This window comes from Castor canadensis, chromosome 2 (assembly GCF_047511655.1).
Source record: "Castor canadensis chromosome 2, mCasCan1.hap1v2, whole genome shotgun sequence".
Taxonomy (NCBI): Eukaryota; Metazoa; Chordata; class Mammalia; order Rodentia; family Castoridae; genus Castor; species Castor canadensis.
In genome coordinates, this window is record NC_133387.1 from 16,446,900 (window position 1) to 16,469,566 (window position 22,667).

General features: G+C 42.3%; 1 protein-coding gene across 2 annotated transcripts in view; it reads left to right on the forward strand.

The window, feature by feature from the left end:
* Window positions 1-22,667, forward strand: part of Kiaa1549 (KIAA1549 ortholog) — a 143,534-nt gene that overhangs the window by 34,802 nt on the left and 86,065 nt on the right. For both annotated transcript variants that reach the window (XM_074062225.1, XM_074062226.1), the window contains exon 2: window positions 19,136-21,847. In XM_074062225.1, the coding sequence (XP_073918326.1) occupies window positions 19,136-21,847 (2,712 nt within the window). The remainder of the gene's footprint in view (window positions 1-19,135; window positions 21,848-22,667) is intronic.

The window sequence follows — 22,667 nt, forward strand, 5'->3', positions numbered from 1 at the left end:
TAAAATGTGTTTGGCAGTTTTCCTTCCCTTTCTACTTCATGGAACAGTTTAAGGAGGGTTGGTATCAGTTCTTCTTTAAAGGTCTGATAGAATTCAGCAGAGAATCCATCAGGTCCTGGACTTTTCTTTTTGGGGAGACTCTTGATTGCTGCTTCAATTTCATTTTGTGTTATAGGTCTATTCAGGTGATTAATTTCCTCTTGGTTCAGTTTTGGATGATCATATGTATCTAGAAATCTGTCCATTTCTTTTAGATTTTCAAATTTATTTGAATATAGGTTCTCAAAGTAGTCTCTGATGATTTCCTGGACTTCCATGGTGTTTGTTGTTATCTCCCCTTTTGCATTCCTGATTCTACTAATTTGGGTTTTTTCTCTCCTCATTTTAGTCAGGTTTGCCAGGGGTCTATCGATCTTGTTTATTTTTTCAAAGAACCAACTTTTTGTTTCATTAATTCTTTGTATGGTTTTTTTGGTTTCTATTTCGTTGATTTCAGCTCTTATTTTTATTATTTCTCTCCTTCTATTTGTTTTGGGATTTGCTTGTTCTTGTTTTTCTAGGAGTTTGAGATGTATCATTAGGTCATTGATTTGGGATCTTTCAATCTTTTTAATATATGCACTCATGGCTATAAACTTTCCTCTCAAGACTGCCTTAGCTGTGTCCCATAGGTTCCGGTAGGTTGTGTTTTCATTTTCATTGACTTCTAGGAACTTTTTAATTTCCTCTTTTATTGCATCGATGATCCATTCTTCATTAAGTAATGAGTTATTTAGTTTCCAGCTGTTTGCATGTTTTTTGTCTTTACCTTTGTTGTTGAGTTCTACTTTTACTGCATTGTGGTCAGATAGTATGCATGGTATTATTTCTATTTTCTTATATTTGCTGAGGCTTGCTTTGTGCCCTAGGATATGATCTATTTTGGAGAAGGTTCCATGGGCTGCTGAGAAGAATGTATATTGTGTAGAGGTTGGATGAAATGTTCTATAGACATCTACTAGGTCCACTTGATCTATTGCATATTTTAGATCTTGGATTTCTTTATTGAGTTTTTGTTTGGATGACCTATCTATTGATGATAATGGAGTGTTAAAGTCTCCCACAACCACTGTGTTGGCGTTTATATATGCTTTTAGGTCTTTCAGGGTATGTTTGATGAAATTGGGTGCGTTGACATTGGGTGCGTACAGATTGATGATTATTATTTCCTTTTGGTCTATTTCCCCTTTTATTAGTATGGAATGTCCTTCTTTATCTCGTTTGATCAATGTAGGTTTGAAGTCTACTTTGTCAGAGATAAGTATTGCTACTCCTGCTTGTTTTCGGGGGCCATTGGCTTGGTAAATCTTCTTCCAGCCTTTCATCCTAAGCATATGCTTATTTCTGTCGGTGAGATGAGTCTCCTGTAAGCAACAAATTGTTGGATCTTCTTTTTTAATCCATTTTGTCAAACAGTGTCTTTTGATGGGTGAATTAAGTCCATTAACATTAAGTGTTAGTACTGATAGGTATGTGGTGATTCCTGCCATTTAGTTATCTTAGTTGTTTGAAGGTTTGATTGTGTGTACCTAACTTGATGTTACTCTCTACTGTCTTGCTTTTTCTTATCCTGTGGTTTGGTGCTGCCTGCCTTTTCATGGTTAAGTTGGGTGTCACTTTCTGTGTGCAGGATCCCTTGCAGAATCTTTTGTAATGGTGGCTTTGTGGTCACATATTGTTTTAGTTTCTGCTTATCATGGAAGACTTTTATTGCTCCATCTATTTTGAATGATAGCTTTGCTGGGTAGAGTATCCTGGGGTTGAAGTTATTTTCATTCAGTGCCCGGAAGATCTCACCCCACGCTCTTCTTGCTTTTAATGTTTCTGTTGAGAAGTCTGCTGTGATTTTGATGGGTTTACCTTTGTATGTTACTTGTTTTTTCTCTCTTGCAGCCTTCAATATTCTTTCCTTAGTTTCTGAACTTGTTGTTTTAATGATGATATGTCGTGGAGTAGTTCTATTTTGATCTGGTCTGTTTGGTGTCCTGGAGGCCTCTTGCATTTGTATGGGAATATCTTTCTCTAGATTTGGGAAATTTTCCGTTATTATTTTGTTGAATATATTACGCATTCCCTTCGCTTGCACCTCTTCTCCTTCTTCGATGCCCATGATTCTCAAGTTTGGTCTTTTGATGGAGTCGGTGAGTTCTTGCATTTTCTTTTCACAGGTCTTGAGTTGTTTAATTAGTAGTTCTTCAGTTTTTCCTTTAATTACCATTTCATCTTCAAGTTCTGAGATTCTGTCTTCTGTTTGTTCTATTCTGCTGGATTGGCCTTCCGTTTTGTTTTGCAGTTCTGTTTCGTTCTTTTTTCTGAGGTTTTCCATATCCTGGCTGTTTTCTTCTTTATTGTTGTCTATTTTTGTCCTGAGTTCATTTATCCATTTATTCATTGTGTTCTCTCTTTCACTTTGGTGTTTATACAGTGCTTCTATAGTTTCCTTTATTTCTTCTTTTGCTTTTTCAAATTCTCTATTTTTATTGTCTTGGAATTTCTTGAGTGTCTCCTGTACATTTTGGTTGACCCTATCCAGTATCATCTCTATAAAATTCTCATTGAGTACTTGTAGTATGTCTTCTTTTAAATTATTCTTGTAGGCTTCATTGGGTCCTTTGGCATAGTTTATCTTCATTTTGTTGGAGTCTGGCTCCGAGTTTCTGTTCTCTTCATTCCCCTCTGGTTCCTGTACTAATTTTTTGCTGTGGGGAAACTGGTTTCCTTGTTTTTTCTGTCTTCCTGTCATTGTCCTTGGTGTTGTTACTGTCCCTGTACTGTGTGTAATTAAGTATTTTCTAGCTTGTAATAATAACAATGGTAATATTGAGAATGGAAGAGTGAGCTGAGATGGAAAGCAAGAAGTTAAAGAAAAGGGGAAAACAAATATACAGACAAGAGGGAGAAAGCAGAACAAGGTATCAGACAAGAGAGTTTCAAAGGTATAAACAGGGAGTGTTAGTGTACTAATCGACAGTAAGCTGAACAGACAATAGAGTGAGAGAGAGGATTGAAAATCAAAGATAAAAAAAATAAAAAATAAGTATATGAAAGTAATATCTATTTATAAAAATGAATTAAAATAAAATGGAAAATAGAAAATTAAAAAAAACAAAAAAAACCAAAAAACCAAAAAACTTCCAAGTTTATATGCAATGCAATTTCAGTCTTAATAATTTGGATGTCCGTCTCAATCTCCAGTCCTGGAGTTGGTGCCTCAGATGTTGTTCTGTAGTTGTCTCATCAAAGGGGATGCATAAAGTAGAACAAAACTACACTCACACACACTCAGAAGAAAAAAAAAAAAAAGCCCCACCAAGTGTCCCCAGTTCAAATGCAATACAGTTTCAGTAAGTTTTTCGGCTTGCAGGTGTAATTCGGTTGTTCTCTCATCAAAGGTAGGGAGAAAAAGAAAAAAAAAAGCGTCTGGAGGCAGTTCTGAGAGTGGTATCTGCAACTGTGGCTCGCCTGCCTGCTGCTCTCAGCCTGTAGCTGGAGGCGTTATTTATGCAGATCTCTGGGGTGAGCTTAGCACTCACCTGGTCCCACAGGCTTTGTTTGCTCAGAGTTCTCCTGTGCGGAGGAGGGGGGCCTCTGCTACAGGCTTTTCCCTTTCCAAGCACTGGGAAAGGCGACACTGCCCCGCGTTGTCAGGCCTGCGTGTTTGTTTACAGTTCACGTGGGAAGTGGGTCTTCCCTCCTCTCACAAGCGTCCCCGCCCCTGGTTGCTGGCGCGCCCCGCTCCCGCCAGAGCCTCTCCGGCCCGCCCGGCTCGTTTCTTTACAGTCCCTGGAAGGATTCCCTTCCCCCAATCTTCAGCGCTCAGGGCGCCCCACCCTCTTTCCAGCGTGTCTTAACTGTTCTTATTGCTTATTACTCAGTTTCTCTTTTTTTCCCGGGTGGAGGTCAGTCTGTCCAGGGGGCTATGCTGCTCTGGCCCAGGCTTGTCTGTGGGGGAACCGCGGTACCGCGAAGCTCACCTGGTCCGCGTCTTCCCAAGCCGTATGGGCGCCGGCCACTAGCGGCCCGGGGGCCTCCTCGGTTCTCCGTTTAACGTGAAGTGGAGATTCTCTGCGCCGGCTCTAGCCGCCATCTTGGAATTCTCCGTTATTTTGATTGTATTGCTCTTTTAAGGACTATTTAAAGGTATACACAGTCAGTGGGACTGTGTGAGATGCAATGAGCAGTTTTCAAATTGTGAAGCTTTTTTTTTTTTTTAAACATACAGAATTCTTCTTTACCTGGCAGGTATCAAGTCTTGTGCATAGCTACTCAAGAATGATAATCTGGAGACTTCCCTTGAAATACCTTGCTCCTGGGTGGAGCTGTGTGCTCTAGGCAGTGTTGTGTGGCCAGAGCAAGGGGTTTTGGCTGCAGATGGGTTTAAATCCTGTCCATCATTTGCTGGCTGTAGGACTTGAACAAGTTACAGAGTCTTTCGGAACCTTTTTTCTTTTTTTTTAAATAGTAAGATGAATAACAGCCCAGTGACTGACAGAGTGGTAGTTAGGGTGCATTTTAAAGTGGTAAAATATATTTACCATAAAATTTACCAGTTTTTTTTTTTTTTTATACCCCCGTGCTGGGGTTTGAACTCAGAGCTTTGAGCTCTACTGCTTGAGCCACACTTGCAACCCTCAGGTGATCATTTTTAAGCATACAGTTGAGTGGCATTCATTGCAATGTTTCCTTCCTTCTTCTTTAAAATTTAACTTGGTTGACACTTAAATGTGTATTAATTGACTCTTTCTATAATATATACATACAGCAAACCATTTCATTGTATTCTGATTCTTTTTTGGAGGAGTTCAGGCTCCCCCTCTCATTGGTCCCTGAAGCTGACCTGCTTGTACTGGGCTGGTGTTCTTCAGTGGCATGCCCTCCCTAACCAGGGGTAGGAAGATGGTGAATCCTGGCTATTAATAGAGGCCTTCTCAGGTCATCAAATGATTATGTGGATGGAATTAACCAGCTTCTGCTGGGGAGGAATTCTTCTTTCTGCTCACACAGGTATTATACTGTTTGTTAACATCTTCTGAGTATGGGATGGGGAAGAAAGGGATTCAGATTCAGATTCTTTTTTGCCATTTTCTAGCAACCCTTGTTAAAGGGTTGGAAAGAAGAGGACACGGAAACTGTTTAGCTATCATGTTTTAAGGTTATTTTAGTATTTCATTAATCTATCATTTGGAAAGAGACTAAAATGTGCTACTTTTGAAATATCCTAACCTTTCTGTTTCCTCCCCTCCTTAAGTGTTGTAATTTCCAAGATCTGTGTTATTTTTTACTCACTATCTGTTTGGAACTTCGAAATTCAGAGAGTGAGGGAGAGGGGAAGGATTTACCTCTAATGTACTCAGAGCCAGTGATTTATCTAAAGAACAGTAAGATATCAGCAACTTTGTATTGAATTCCTAATCAGATAACTTATTTTGAAATATTCTAAAGCTCATGCAATATGCTGTTGTTTTCAGACACCAAATAATTATTATCCTCTCTCTAATTATATCTTTGAGAATTGAAATATCTTTAATTAACAGGGATTTCAAACCCCACCCTCCCTAATGAAATAACAGATGGCAGTGCCAGTCATCAGCACTGCTTCATTGGTGTGTGAGAAGTTGACCAGGAGCCTCCTAAAGGGTGGAGCAGGCTGTGACACTTAAGCCTGGCACAGCCAGAAATCAGGTGCCTCCTGCTACATGCAATAGACAGTTCAAGGACCACTTAGAGGAAGGTCTTGCCCAAAGCTTTGGCCCTGAATCTAAGGAAGCCTCTTGATCTAGCTACTAGTTTAGAGGAAGTATGGGGGTTAGAAGAACATGTTAAATGACACCATGAGAATATAGCCAGCCAAACAGAGAAAGTGGACTGTCTGCAGGGACAAATGACCTGTGTTCTTTCACAAGTAAATAGTGAGAGCTTTAAAAAAAAGCAAAGGAGAGAAAAACTTATAAACTATAAGAGACTTAAGAGACACATGAACCAAAGCAATATGTTCCTTGTTTGGGGTGTGATTTGAAAAAAAAGCAACTGTACCAAAATATTTTGAAGCCACCAAAGAAAACTAAATAACAATGGGTTATTAGATGATATTAGGGATTAATTTTTTCTGGGTATGGGAATTACATTTTAGTTATGATGTTTTAACCGTCCTTATCAGAGATATGGAAATACTTATTGTAGTGAATAATGATGCCTAGGATTTGCTTTATTTTTGGTTAAAAAGAAGTCTCTGGGGTTGAAACTGGGAGTGCAAGTCTTCCTATAGAATATTTCATAATAAAAAATACCAAAACTGGTTTATTGGCAGGATTTGGACATTTTGCTATAAATAGTAAAAACACACATGTGGAACTGCACACCAGTAGGACCATAGTTTTAGAAAATTGCTGTTTGACTTATTTAACTTTCGATCTGTTAGTTTCTTGGCAAATTAGTGTTTACATTAACTTCATGTTATTCCTCATCCCAGAGTCCCAAGGAGCCCTCAAATAAACCAAGATAAGTCATAATTGTAGATACTTAGGGAGTTAATGTTATGGATAATTGCAAATCAGTAGGCTCTTCATACCAATAAGCAGGCAGAAAAGGGGTTTTGGGAAAGATTGCCAGTAAATGGAAATAAATTAAGGATGAGAATAATTTGTGTGTTTGATGGGATTGAATCCTAGAAGTATATGTAAATAACACTCAATTTGGTATGTATCTTAGCTGGTTTGGACTGCTAAAACAAAAAACCTTGCTATAGGTAATTTATAAACAATAGAAAATTATTGGCCACCATGCTGGACACTGTCATGTCCAAGATCACGGTGCCAGCAGATTCGATGTCTGGGGAGGGCTCATTCCTCACAGATGGGGGAAGAGGTTAAGAAGTTCCCTTATTCCTCCTTTGTAAGGACACTAAACCTCACAGACCCCACCCTTGTGACCTAATCACCTTCCAAAGACTTTGATCTTAATTTAGTCACCATGGGAGTTAGGTTTTATTGTAGAGATTTGGGGCATGATACAAACATTGAGAACATAGCAATATGATTGCTAAATGTGGCCTCTCCTGACTGCTGCAAACTCCCTGAAATGAAAGTTACCTGTAGGGCTTGGAAGTCACACATTTCCCACTCTCTTCCTTGGTGCTGCCGATTGACTTCTCTGACTTCAGTTATCATCTTTCTGTAGATCACCAATCAGTATCAGAGGCCTTAATTGCTCCCTTGAGCACTAACTCACATTTCCATTCACTTGAGCTGGCTCCCTGTCTTCCATGCAAACCTCACAAACCAGGCTTCCATGGTTGGTTGTATACCCCTCACACCAGCCATTTCCACATCTGTGAGGATTGTTTCCATTCCAGGCCTTTGCACATGCCATCTCCTCTGCCTGGAGCAGCCTCTCACTATCTTCCTGACTCTTCATCTTTTCCTGACCTCCCTTGTCTGTCATTCTCCATCACAACACCTTGCTCATTTCCCTGGCAGTCTTCTCAGTCTGTAATTCTTATCTGTCTCCTCTGTTGACTCTAGGCCCTTTCTTGGTTAACCTGTCACACCCTGCTCTTATCTCCCATGGTCAGGAGGGATTTGTTGGGCTCAGTGAATGAATGGACTTGTTAGGCTTTGAGCTGGTTACTGGAAGACACACTGATGAAAGATGCAGCCTTTCCCTTCAAGGAGCTTGATGTCTTTTAGAGGACAGGCAGGGGGTAAACCAGGAATACAACATAGGCTTGAAGAGAAAGGCACAGGCAAAGAGCTGGGGAAGATGGAAGAGGGGAGACTGAGGATGGCAGGAGTGGGAGAAAGAGGGTCTGGTCGAGGGAACAACTTGTGCAAGAGCAGTGATGCTCTGAAAGTGCATTGAGTAGCTGGAGTGTGAGCTGCCTGTGGGGAGGGTGATCCCAACAGGACAAGCAGTGTGTGTGGGATGATCCCTCTTGTATATCCACAGAGGGCTTTGGATTTCTGAAGGCCCGTAAGAACCAATGAAGGAGTTTAGGAGTGGAATGACCTCAAGGTTATTTCTTTTCTTCCTTTAGATGAAACACAGACATGGAAATGGAAATTTGTATATTAGAAAACTCTCAGTGGATCAGAGGGGGTAGTGGAGGGCTAGCATGGGCTATGGCTTCTGGGGAGAGACCAGCCCCAAATTTCAGTGGCCAAGAACCCATATCTCTGATAAGAGCTGGGGCAGTTACAGCATTTCTCAGCCTAGCCCCATGGGTTGGGGTGCATGGTGGGTGTCATATAGCTCTGTGACTCTTTGATTATGGCTTCACTCAAGCGGCACTGGAGAAGTCATTTGAAGAACTGCTTGAGGGCGCCCTGGGCCCTCCCTGGTTCTTGAACTGCACTCAGTGAGGAAGGAAGCGGGGTTATGTCCATGGTGTCTTGGAACACCTCTGCCTCTTGCACTCCATACCAGAAAATCCATCTTCCATGGACTGTGCAAGGCTAGGATCTGAGCCGGCCATCACTGCAACCCAAAAGTAACATAGTGGTGGGGAGGAAGGAAGGGAAAAGTTACTAACAGTGGAAGGACCTGGCTGTGCCATTGATGGAGGGTTGGAGTGTTTAGATACTTGGTGGAGTTGTCCAGTAGATACCTGAAACTGTGACTCCAAATCTCTCTTTTCTTCTTCTTCTTTTTTTTTTTGAGGGGGCCTACTGTGTTGTCCAGGCTGACTTCAAACTTAGTATCTGGGGCTACAAACTTAGTATCATGTGTCTGCCATGGTGCCCAGACTCAAATGACTTCTGACTGTTCTCTCTTGCCCATCACCCATCACCTGCTAAGTTTTATGATCTGTTTAATGGTTGTGCAGTCTCTAACTTGGAACTTCCCATTCTCTTCATGCTACTAATTGCACTCCTTGCTGGGTGGACTGTGTGTCTGTGTGTAAGATGAAGCACACTTGCTCTTCTCCCTGCTCTGCCAGGCTGATTTTTCTGCAAGATAATAATGCTTAAAAAGTCTGCTTTGCTCAAAATAACCAATGGCTCCTCATTGTCTGCTGACATTCTCACACTCTTGAGTCAACTTTTCTTGCATTCTCCCCAACCAAATGGAGCCACTGATGTTTGTTACTCAAACACATCCTACATTGTCGAGACTCTGTGCCTTTGTGCCTGCTGGTGCTTCCAGCCAGACTGACCCCTCTCTCTTTTAAGCCTTCTGCTCCCTTGCTATCACAGAAAAGCTTAATTTGGAGCTGAATTAAAGTATTAAGCCTGTAGCATAAGCTGTTTACTGTTTGTTGGAATTAGACCCAGCCAGGGAGGCCTCATGGCTCCTGGTTGCTATGCTATAGGCTGGTGCATTAGTGTGGAAATGAATGCCCTTAGTCTGGGAGGGAAAATGCCTCCTCATGCTTAGTCATGGGATGTCCATCCAGCTCCGACTGTAATCGGAGACAAGATTATCTTGAAGCTGATGGTGTCCTTTTCCCTGTTGTTATAGGACGGTGTTTTGAATTAAATTATTTTAGGAACAGATGGCTGGCGGAGAATTTTTTTTTTTTTTTCGCCTTTGTTCTTAGTGAATTGAGTACTTAGTTTGTTTTGGTTGCTCTCCAGGTTGGTAAGAGAGGGTTGCATGTTATTTAGGAAAGAATAAAACCAAACAAAGTGAAACGTGACATCTTGTAATGAATAATACTGTACCTTGAATTAAACTAACATTTTAATATCCTGTCTCCTCAAATGAGAAATTCATGCAGAGAGGCCTAAAATCCCAACGTGAGTCCTACATTGATATTTTAACTACAGTACTATGAATTTTTAGTGACCTTTGCATTACTGTTATTTTAGCACTGTTTGATTGCAGTGGTCGTTGTGTGAATTCTTCGTGAGTTCTCTTCATGTTCTAGGGAAGTCACTGTTATCAGGGCTCCCATCTCCAGAGGGGGAAATGGAAGGTGTGATGCATCGCAGAGATTTCTGAACTCAGTTGGAGACAGAACCGCTCCTAATTCCATTGTTTATGGGATGTTTGGAGACTTTGACCTCTTTATTTTGGATAAAGATTGGATGGGATTGTATTATACAAAGGCAGAAGAGCTCTGCTTTTTATTAGTTGGGATTTTTCCAGCTAAAACTAAGTCTCCTCAACTACTGCCATAGTGACTGTCATTTTGGGGAGCTCCCCTTTTTTCTGGGGAACCTCTCATGTGACAGTCAGAAGGCCATGGGAGTGATGTGACTTAGGCTTGGCTAGGGCTACTCTCCCCCTCTAGTCTCAGGGGAGTGCATCCACGAAGCTGGGCAGTGGAGGGAGAGGCCTGTGGTGGCTGGGCCAGGGAGACCCAGCTGAGCTCTTGCTGAGGACTCTCAGGCACAAGACCCCAGATGCCCCTGAGTGGCCCAGCCCTGGCTTGTGACTGCTATTTGAACTTGAACCTTCTATTACATTCTGTGGACTCTCTGATACTCTTCCCTGGAGTCCCCCTCCTGCTTATCTAGCCAGAGTTGTTTCCTTTGCAAATATCAGAGATCTCTGGCTGAGGAAACCTTAAAGCATATGCACCTGGCCACATTTCACCCATTTTTCAGGTGGTACTTTCTGGAACACTGGATCTTGGTTTTTTTCCCCCCCTCTCTGCTCTCCACAGCTAAACTCTCACAGGTTCAACCCATGCAGCTGCTGTCACACCTCAGAGGCACTTCCAGCTGGTGTGCTCCTGCTCTCCTAATGGGGTCATTCACCTGTCCTCTACCTGATGACTGATTCTGTTTTCTTCTCACTTCACTTTCTGGTTCCCTTGCTTCTTTGGCTTCTCCTCCCCACTTTGGCAGGTTTATTCCAGGTTCATATATCTATTTGCATATTTGATGTCACCTCATGGATTTCCTTATAATAACCATGAGGCTAATGCTTCTCAACCCTCAGTGGGCACTCACATCTCCCGGAATCTTGTGAACAGCAGTTTTGACTGAGTAGGGTTTCACGTGGGTATGTGGGCACTGCACTTCTGATGCTGGTGGGCTGCAGCCCAACCCAAGGTGGAGCAGAATTCTAACTGCACCGATGTAAGTCACTGTCACCTCAAGTTCAGGTACTGTAAGTGAGTAAGGGTCTCTCCTTTCCTATTACTGTTCTCACACAGCAGCAAGAAGGAATTTTAAAAACCGTTATTCTGATTATCTTGTTTCATGCCTTTTTTTTTTTTTTGGCAGTTCTCTGGTTTGAGCTCAGGGCTTCATATTTGCTTGACAGGTGCTGTACCTCTGGAGCCACATCTCCAGCCCTTTTGTTTTAGTTATTTTTTAGATAGGGTCTCATGCTTCTTCTTGGCCAGTCTCAGATAACAATCCTCCTGAGAAGCTGGGATTATAGAAGTTTACCACCATACCCTTCTTGTTCTTTGAGATAAACTTACTATTTTGCCTGGGGTTGACATCAAACTGCAATCCTCCTATCTCTGCCTCCCAAGTAGCTGGGATTACAGGTATGAGCCACCATGCCCAGTCTGTTCTCAGGCTTTTAAATGCCTTCTTCAGTTGTTTCCCATTGCATCTCTGATATTGATCAGAACTGCCAGAATCATGGCTTCCACGCCTTGGGTGTTCTGATTCTTTACCTCCCTCTAACCATGTTTTCTTCCCTCTTCCCCACCCCTCTCATTCTACTGAGGTTTCAACTCATTGTCTCTCCTGCTTGCTAGGTAGGTGTTCTTCCAAATGAGCCACATCTCCAGCCATTTTTGCTTTTGTTGAATTAGGGCCTCATGTTTATGTGCTGGCCAGCTTGAACTGAGATTCTCCTATTTGTGCTTCCCTCATAGCTGAGTGGACAGCACATGCCACGGTGCCCAGCCATCGGTTGAGAGAGGATCTTGAGAACTATTTGCCTGGGCTGGCCTTGAACTGAAATTCTCCTGACTGCCTCCTGAGTAGATAGAATTACAGGCTTGAGACGCGGCACTCAGCCTTCTTGGTTTTTTTTTTTTTTTTGTTCATGCTTTATTTCCCCTACTTTCTAGGCATGCTGGTCTTGCCTGTATTCTTCAGCAGACGGTATTTCCAGTCCTGTACCCTACTCAACACACAAGCCTCGTACAGACTCCACACCTTCTGCTTAGATGGTGCCATATAATGTACCAATCTGCAAACTCTTGTTTTCCATTCAAGATGACAAGAGAAATTTACCCCAGAGTGTGAATCGACCCCCTCCTGGAGCATGCCAGAAATGTCAATTCAACTGACATCTTTTTTGTAGGACAACCTTGTCTGAAGAAGTGGTGCATTGATTTATAGGCAGGCTCAAGAACTTTATCTCAGAGCAAGCCAGCAACAAAAAGCCATACCTTGAGGAATGGTGGCCAGGGTACTTTTGTTCCTGTTTGTTCCCTATGTGCACACACATACCCCTTTACACTTCTGAGCATACGCACACACACACACACACACACACACACACACACACATGAATCTCAAACAATAACAGAAAACATAATAAAACTGGGGCCACACACAGTGGCTCACATCTGTAATCCCAGCTCCTTGGGAGGCAGAGATTGGAAATCAGGAGATTGAGGTTTGAGGCCAGCCCATGCAAAAAGTTAGCAAGACCCTATGTCAATCAATAAGCCAGATATGGTGGCGCACAGCTGCCATCCTGGTTATGAGGGAAGCTGTAGATAGGAGGATCACAGTCTGAGGCTGGTCCCAGGCAAATACATGAGACCCTATCTAAAAAAAAAAAAAAAGCAAAAATGGGCTGAGGATCTGGCTCAAGTGGAGTATCTGCCTCGCAAAGGTGAGACCCTGAGTTCAAATCCTAGCACTGCCAAAACAACAACAAAGATAAAATTGAGACCAAAAGATACCATAAGACTATATTAAAATTGAGATCAAAAGATACCATAGAGAGAATCAAGCAGCAAGCCACAAACTGTGAGAAGTTATATCATACATAGGATATTTAAAAATATACCAAGAATCTCTTTTTAGTCAGAAAGAAACTGACAGAAAACCCAATAGGAAAATCAGCAGTAGAATTGACAATACATCAGAAAAGGTGACATACTGGCTGTCAGACATGGAAAATGTGCTCTGACTGTTAGAACTAGGGTGATGCAAGTCAAGGACGTACGTTTTCACATCAGCCAGATCGGTACAAGTGTTGGTGAGGATTTGCAGCAGTCAAGTTCTGGTACATTGCTAATGGTAGCATAAACTGACTGAACTACTTTGAAAAATTATTTGGTGTTATTTAGTAGAGTTGCAACGGACATGTCCTCTGTGCTGGCTCCGTTCTTAGACATACATGTATCCATATGTACTTCAAACGTGTATGTGTGTCCACATATACCTTACACATGTACTTGTGCACCAGAAATGTTTGCAATCACAAAAATTGGCAATAATCCAGCTTTCCATCCATAGCAGATAAATTTTGGTCTATTTATAAGATGGAATTCACATTACAGTGAAAGTTAGAGAATTATGGGTACATACAACAAATTAGATGAATCTGGAAAATACTGTGGAGTGAAAAACAGTTGCAGTAGAATATAGGCCATGTAATTCATTTAATGAAGTTTGAAAACACTCATACATGTGATCAGACTATACTGAAAAGGATATGCGTAATTCAGATTTCAAAATCTAGTTACTTCAGTGAGAAGGGGAGGCAATGGGATAAAAGGTAAAAAAATAGGACTCTTTTTTCTTAAACTGAGTTAGGGGAACTCAGATGTTTTTTGTATTATCTATATAACTGACATACATATGTGTGTATATATATATATATATATATATATATATATATATATATATATATATTATAAATAGTATTTCTATACTTGATATTTGATAGTAACACAACCAGTACCAGTTGGAGGAGAGGGTAGCCTGGTAGAAGAACTGATATACATTGGGTTAGGAGAAAGAAAAGGAAGACACTGCTTTCTAAGCCAGGGGTAAAAATGAAAGATGGGAGTGGGGGGATGGGTGGTTTTAATAATGGCACTAAAAACCCTTCTTAGGACAGCCTGAGAACTAGAAGAAGAATGAAGTTGCTACAGATTTCCCAGGCTGGGCAGCAGTTTAATTATCTGGTTACTCTTGTTTTTAAACTTTTAGAAATTCTAAGGGAGGGTGTCTTGTTTTGTAGTGAATATCCACAGAGTTAAGTGACTCATCATGCACAATTTACCAAAGAAGCAAAAATAGTTCCACTGGAATGAAAGCTCTTTACAGATGGGGACACTGCTGTTTCCTGGGCTCTTCCAGCCAGCCCTCAGAGGATGTCCTGTCTTCCCAGCATCCAGGCTTACAGCCGGGAGCTGTCCCCAGGTGGACAGTGGGGCTCTCAGTCCAAAACTCATGCCTTTGTGTGGGTTTTGGTATTGGATTTACCATGTACTTGCAACTCAATTATAGCATAATTTGGCATGTTTTTCAGCTTCCTATCCTAAGTTTTAATAAAATGGACTGATCTGACTGAACATAACACAGTATGAGGAGCACCATGCAGCTGAGAACACATGAACCTGCCTTTCCCTGCTGCCTCTGCCCCAGGTGCTGTTCTGAGCCAGAGCTTAAACCCTTTGAGTGTTGTTTGTACCAGCAGGGGATTGGCCCGGGTCTTAAGTTCGTAATTCCATGACTGACTACTTTATTTAGGGCAGAGTTCTGGGCAGAAGACTATGACCTTAAGAACACCACACATCTTGCTTGCGTGAGCCTCAGGCAAACAAGACAGTTGGCCATCTTCCTCACTGATTTTTAATCACTGTGAACCAGCCTGGCACGACGGCGAGGGCATGTGCGCAGGTCCAAGATGAGCACCCCATAAACACATGTTGTGCAGGCTCTGGGAGAGAAAGAGTGACCAGCAGAAGCCCAGGGCCCCGTGGAGCTGCTGGGCAGCATCTGCATTTTTGCAAAGCCCTGCATCATTTGCCAGTACATCACTGTCTGAGGACCACTGACCTCACCCCGGCCTCTTTCCTTCTCTCTGTCATCAGAGAACCTTTCATTTTGTGGTGATCCAATGCTTTAGCATTTAGAAGTGGATCTCCAGGGCTTGAAATGAGAGTCCCTGATGCTTTTCATGCCAAGAGGGAGCCTCACCTGGGTTCACTAACCTCTTCCTGAATTAACTACACAAGTGATTCCCTGTGGCATTGCTGCTGGCTCTCTGGAGCAGCTTCTCTCCCCCAGGGCTTGGCAGGAAGAACAAAAGCATCCCAGTTTGGCACACCTCACATTTCTCAATGTGAACTTTTTGTTCCTGTGTTTTTCTAGTCAGAAGGATTTTTTTTTTGTCCTTTTGACCACTTTGCTTCCCCATTCGGTGTCCTCTGAAGGCAAGGCTGATTTAATTGTAGTTTGCATCAGATCCTTAGGCATACATTAGCTGCTAAGCATTGTTTTTCTTTGCCGTTTCATCTCTTGCTGTTTTCTGGTTCACTTGCAAATGTGTTTCTGATTCATTTAAAAAGGGATCTCATTCCTGACTCAGTTTTTATATTTCAAAACAAATTGTATCACAGAAGAGTTTTCAAACAGACACACAAAATGATTTATCCTTAGGAAAACTTTCACCCTGTATGCCACACAGTTGAGCAGGGTCATGACTTTATTACTTCTTAAATGTATGGCTTCTCAACCTTTACTGTAGAAAGGAGCAGCTGTGATTTTACTGTGGTCAGGATAAGTAAGTTCTCTATACCTGTACTTGGAATGTGACAGGAAAGTAAGTCATGAAAGCACTGAGACGAGGAACCCTAGAGGTAGGGTGTAATGAAGACAGTAGTGCTTAATCATGTGTTAGGAAACAACTTAGAATCTCTATTTATGAAATGGTCTCCTTTTGGGGATTGAACCCAGGGCTTCCTGTATGCTAGGCTAGTGCTCTACCACAGAGCTGAATCCCTGACCCAAGCGTTCATTTTTTTTTTTTAAAGGCTTATCACAGAGAAAGTTGTATGACACTTAGAAGTAAGCAGTCTGTATGTGGTATAAGTTTGTAAGGGATCCTGCTAGAAATATGTTATCTGTACAACTAAATATTATTTACAACTTTTATTGTGTATACACAAAATCTATTCACAAAATTTTGTGTTAACTCCTGATTTCTATCTCTGTTAGTGGATCATACATAGTTCAGCTGTTCATCTTCCAATTCTAGGTAGTGATACTATTTTAATCTTATGTTATATGTCTTTTGTAAACTCATAAATGACACAGCAGTATTATAATTCATTATACCATTGTATACCATTGCTACTGGTTTAGAGTTTGCCATATGTTTACCACTTATTTTTTCTATTGCTTGTGGGATAATTCTCCTTCCTGAAAGATATCCTTGTTTAGAAGCTCCTTTGCTGAGGGTCTTTGGTTTTATCTAAAAATGTTATTATTTTATGTGTCTTCTTGATAGAGTTTTATTGATTATTCAAATCCAAGATGTCAGATATTTTCTCCCAGCCCTTAGAGGATTTTGTCATTTGGCTTCCATTTCTGTGAAGTACTTGTCTGCTCATTAATTGCTATCACTTTTTCTCTGGCTGCTTTTACAATTTACCTTTGTCTTTGATGTTCTTGTGGTACCATATTTGTAGGTATGGATTTAAAAACAATTCGCACTGCTTGGGCTTCCGTGGTCTTCTTGAATTGAAGGATTCATGTCTTATTAATTTAGGATGATTCTTAGCACAGTGTCTTTAAAAATTGTTTGTACCCTACTCCCTTCATTACTTTTTTTTCCTAAACCTTTGATCAAATGTACGTTGGATTGTTTCATTCCATTTTCTATGTCACTCAGTGTCTCTTTTTTTATGTTTTTCATCTGTTTTAATCTGATTAATTAATTCAGATCTATCCCTCAGCTCAGCTATGTCTAAATTGCTATTTTACATGTATATTGAGTTTTAAAAATTTAATTGTAGCATTTTTCATTTAAAAATGTTCTTTGCTTTGTTTTCAAATATTTCTGGCTAGCTTTTATAGTCTTTTGCTTACTACTCATGTCTTCAGTCCTCTTTTTATTATTTAGAAGGAATTAAGTATGTCTTTAAAAATGGATACTGTAATTCCAGTGTCTTCAGTCTTTACAGTTCTGAAACTATTTGGGAAATTCTTTTGACTTCTTTATGGTGTTTCTTTTTTACTTTTTAAATGGTATCTTACTTCCCTTTGTGTTTTGTAATTTTTAATTCTGTGTTTATATTTGTTGGGAGTCTAGCTGTGGGAATACTTTAATGTTGGTTTGAAAGTATGTTCTTCTCAGTACTTTTTTTTTTTTTTGAGACAGGGTCTCACTATGTTACCTAGGTTGCTCTTGAGCTTGTGGGCGCAAGTGATTCTCCTGCCTCAGTCTCCCAAGTAGCGGGACTGCAGGTGTGTGCCACCATGCCTGGAACGGGGAAAGTTTATGTTAGCTTCTGACAGACATTTGTGATCTGGTCTACTTCAAATTAGGATTCTTAGCATACAGTATTAGGGCTATACAAATAGTGTAGGTTCTAAACTCAAAGAGACTTTTTGTACATTTGTTGCACAAAGTCACAGTTGAGATAGACATCTCTCTCTCTCTCTCTCTTTCTCTCTCTCTCCCTTTCTCTCTCTCTCCCTTTCTCTCCCTCTCCCTGTCTCTCTTTCCTTAAACAACAGAAATTTTCTCAGTTGTGGAGGCTATATGTCCAAAGTCAAGGTGTCATCAGGGCTGGTTCCCTCTGCAGAATGTGAGGGAGAATCTGTTCCCAGTTGTTGACATTCCTTGATTTGTGGATGCATCGCCTGATCTACCTGCATCTTCACATGGTGTTCTCCGTGTGTATGTGTGTGTTTCCATATTTCTCTTCTGGTAAGTTCACCAGCATAAAGTAGAGTAAGATGAAGATAATCCCTGTACTATGTCACACAGATGGGACAGATGAAAGGTGTTGCTAAGGCTTGTGATCATTATCCTGTCCCCAGCCTGTTCTGCAGTGAACAGAATCCTGTGTCTTCATGCAGCTGGACTGTCACTTGTCCTCTTTCTCCAGATAGCATACCTGAATTACAAGTGCAGACACTTTTTAAATGTTGACAGCTTTCACTAGGATAAAGAATAGGAGAGTCTGAGCAGATAATGGAATGATTTTGGCACATATCAGAAGTAGGTATCAGCAGACACCACTTAGTCATTTGCTGAGCAGATGTTTATTGAGTTCCTCCTGTATACCATTCATTGTGCTGGGCCCCAGGAAAACAGGTAAACAGTCCCTGCCCCTGAGAAATGCACAGTCTGACAAGTGGATTAAGTGGGGTACAGTGGCATATTTGACAGACAGATGCTCAGCGGGGACACCAATCCCATGTTAGAGTGCAAAGGGAAGAGGTCATATCTGTGCTGCATCTGAAGGCCAGCAGGAACAATGAGGTGGAGGGGCACAGAAGGGCACTCAGGCAGGTGACAAGAATGTACAAGCCACGAAGCCAGAGCTGATGTGGGGTTGGGGAACTGCGAGTTTACTTGACCAGAATTCAGTTGTGCAGGCCTGAGGGAGGGACAAGAGATGGTGAGTGCTGAGCCTGGAGATGTCTTAGGACCTACGTGGGGAAGACCCAGAAGCTGTCTGAGAGCACAACTGAGAAATGGTGAACTCTCTTACCAGGGTAGTGAGTGATGCTATTAAGAGCTGCCCTGTTCATTTCTCTTAGCAGCCAGCCCTTATCACGGAAGAGAATACACATGGGCTTGGGGTGAAGGCAGCCTAGTTTGGGTGATCTTGTAATTGTGTATTGACCTTCTCTAACCTCCCTTTCCCTGTGTGATCAATGAGAGAGAATAGACTAGACAACCTTCTAAGGCCTCCATTTCCTGTGTTTCTGGGTTCTGTGGGTTTGAGTGTACATAGTTTAAAAATATAACAAGAAAGCATGTAAATGTGTTCACATGCATGTGTATGGTAAAGGTGGTGTTCAGGTTTATGACTACTTGGAGATACTGTCTTGACAACAGTTCTGGCAGTCTCTGGCTTCCAGTTAGCAGGTGTTTACGTAGAATGGATGTTTATAGAGTGAGTGCATTTTTACACCTGAAACAAAACATTAGCACTCTGGCTTTCATTGCATTGCAACTAACCCGTCTTTGATTTTCTTGCTAGATGAGCTCTCTCTGGAACAGCACAACCTTTCTTTGCACTCCATGGAGCTCCTGCTGGAGATGAGCACAGCGCCCAGTGCTGCACACGTGGCCTTAACAGAGACTGCTCCAGGGCCCCAGCCAAGCAGCTCTCTCCTTGTCATATCCTCTCCATCTGCCACTACTTTTGATACAACCTTTTTTAGCTACAGACAACAGACCCAAAGTACAGCAGATCACAGTATCTTTGTGACAAATTATGGGTCCGTGATGAGCAATGAAGTGGCCATTGATGACGATGAGATGGATAACTTTTTACCAGATGCTCACTGGACCTCTTCACGGATGGTTTCACCAGTGCAGTGCATCACGATCAGCCCACCAGAGCCATCTCAAGAAACACTCAAGCCTGTGCTCACTCCATCATTACCCACGATTTCTTTGCAGAATGAAGAAGTGACGTCAGCCTGGCAAAGCACAGAGCGACAACCACCGGCATATGTTGAGTCCCCAAGTCATTTCAACTCTTTCTGGTCAGCTTTTTCCACCTCCGAGGGCACAATTCCAACTCCTGATAGGAATCTGGTGCTTTACCCTACTGAGACTCACAGCCAGTCACCAGGTAGGACTTTGCCAGAGATTATGGCTTCAGTAACAGAGGACACAGAAACCCTTCTTTTTAGCTTCAAGTCTTCACTGCCTCAGCTGTTAGGCGATGGCATGACTCAACAGCCGTCTGCCCCCTTGGGAGAGGTCTCACAGCCTCTAGAGGATGTCCTGGTCACAAGCACAGACAGATACCCTGATGTGACCACTGCTTGGAGTCAATATCTAGAAGGAACCAGCTCTCCAGAAATACAACCCACTGTAACTGTGTCACATACTGTAACCCTGTCACGCACAGCCTCTGCTCTCAGCAGCACACATTTGGCTTTGTTTTCAACCCCTCTTGCATTTTTGTCCTTTGCTACCCAATTAGCTGGTGTTTCATATAACTCCTTCCTTCCTAGCAACACCAGCGAAACATCAGAATCTCCTGGCAGTTCTGTGGTCTCCAGTGATGTGGATAATACTCCTGTCTTGAGCCCAGTGGCCTCCCTCAGACCGCACACGTGGTGCACATCCGGTGCTGAGATGTCACCTCAGCAAGTTCTGGCTACCAGCCTCATTGAGAAAGAGCTGGGGTCAGGGGATGGGGCTGAGACCCTGTCCATGGCCACATCAGAAGTGAGCAGCCTCTCCCCATGGAGCAGCGTGGATGCAGAGCTCTCTGAATTTGAGGAAGAGCCTCAAGAATTTAATACACTTTTCCCCTCCAGACCTGTCATCTCCCTTTCTTCCAGATCCGTGGGGATCTCAGATGCGAGCCCTGGCATGTCTGCCGACATGGATGTAAGCAGCATTCCCACAACCCAGGTGTACCCTTCCCGTGAACACCTCTCCACACCAGTGTCACTCGAGCCTACTTTTGGCTCCTCCTCTGTGACTGATGCTCAAGTGATACCATCCAGCATGAGCACTGTGTTTCCCTCAGTTGTCTCCAGTGTCCTCCTTGACTCCTCTTTCTTTGTCACAGCAAACAAAAACACACCATCACTTCCTGCCATTGACCCAAGTCTTCTGACCTCTTATAGTTTGGTTTACTTATCACAGTCTAAACTTGTCTCCAACCAAGAGCCTACCAGTTTTTTTGAACACGAATCTGGAAGTCTTTTGGATTTCACATCCAGCTTTTATTCAACCCCGCCGCTGGAGTTCAGCAGCCCCGCCCCTTCACCTTCTGAGGTTCTTGCTTCTCCGTCTCTGATTTCAAGTGATCTGTCAGCCTTCACGTCTCAGTCCTTTTCTACTTTAGTTAAGACGTTTAGTTTGCCCAACTCTGTCAACTTGCAGTCACCTCAACTTTCTCCTAATTCCACAAACCTTGAGTTTTCTCAGCTCTGGTCAAGTTTAGATCTTCCTTTAAAAACAGTCACTGTTCTTCCTCATCATTCTAAAATGTCACCACTCCCAAGCTTCTCTTCTGATTCTCTCAAGTTTGCCGAAACATCAATAATTTCACCGACAGATTCTGACACTCATTTTACCTCAACTTTCACTGAAACTACCTCCACTTTTGAGTTTTCACTCATTCCTCTTAAATCCACGGTCACCAGAGTGGTGTCCTGCATCTCTGAGCCCACCTTTGACATATCTAATGCTGGGACTCAATTCATGTCACTGTCAACTGTTCTTCATTTGACATCCATTTTAACTGAGTCTTTTCTGTCTTCAACTCCAGTACCTTCCAGTGGCACCATCAGTGCTACAGATGACCACATATCTGTATTACCCTCTTTCTCCAGTGTCATTCCCGCCAGTACAGAGTTGATCAGCGACATGTACCTGTCATCTGTAACCTCACTTGTTTCTGAGGTGAGCCCCTCGCCTCTGCCAACAGAGCCAATCATTGTGGGTCCATCATTCACACCCACAGATTTACCACCAAACACCTCCCCTGAACTGAGCACACCCAACACCACCGCTGCCACAGGTGATTCCGTGGACACTGCCCTGAATAGTGGACCTGCAAGTGAGAGCCCCCAGGGCAGCAGTACAATTCCTCCCGTGCCGTCCCTTGGTCCTGTGACCACCTCCACTCTGGAAGCAACGATTGAAACTCCAGCACAGGCCACCTCCAAGCCGCCATATGTGTGTGATATTACAGTTCCTGACGCCTATTTGATCACAACCGGTAAGATCTGCTTCTGATCTCTCTGGGTGTGTGGGGGGGTCTTTCTAAGGTGCTTCTGTGCAGTGCTTATGAGATAGGCTACTGTGGTCATGTGAACTCCCATAACTCTTTGGTAGTGATCTTCCTTCTCTGCCCACCTCTTGCTGGCTTTCCAGTCTCCTAATCTGTTCACTCAACTGATAAACAAGGACAACAGTGACACCTGATCCTTTGGGTTATTGTAAAGATTGAAATGCATTAATGTGTATAAAATGTTTAGATCAGTGCCTGGCACCTGGGTACCCACAAAATATTGTGTATTAGTTAGTAGTTGCAATAAGAACAAATAAAAGATTTAAATGAGCCATAGAAGGTTTTGGTAGGATCTTTGTCTTTGAAACTCATAAACCAGTGTATACATAGATGACATGGTTGAAATAAAACACATTCTTGTTTAGTTCAAGCAATTGAGTAAGGGAAACTCTAGAAATTTCTTACTAATTTACTATTCTTACTTTTGCTTTCATATATTCCCATAAATGTCACTAGGATCCTGAGGAAAGAAAAATGGAGTGAATAAATGTCCTCTGAATTTAGTCAGACTTTGATACTCTCCCCAGCCTGCAGCATGGATTGGTAGCCAGTCAAGCTGGTCTCTATGCTGCAGGTGTCTGTAGCAGGTAGACTCACCTCAAGGATAAGGTCCAGTGACTGTGTCTGCTTGTACAGGTTTCCACGTTTTTCTTCATGAGAAGTGACTTTGATGGGCATGGTGTCTCATGAACTATTAACATATACTCACCTCCAACCAAATGTTGACAAGGAGCCTGGCTCTATGTAT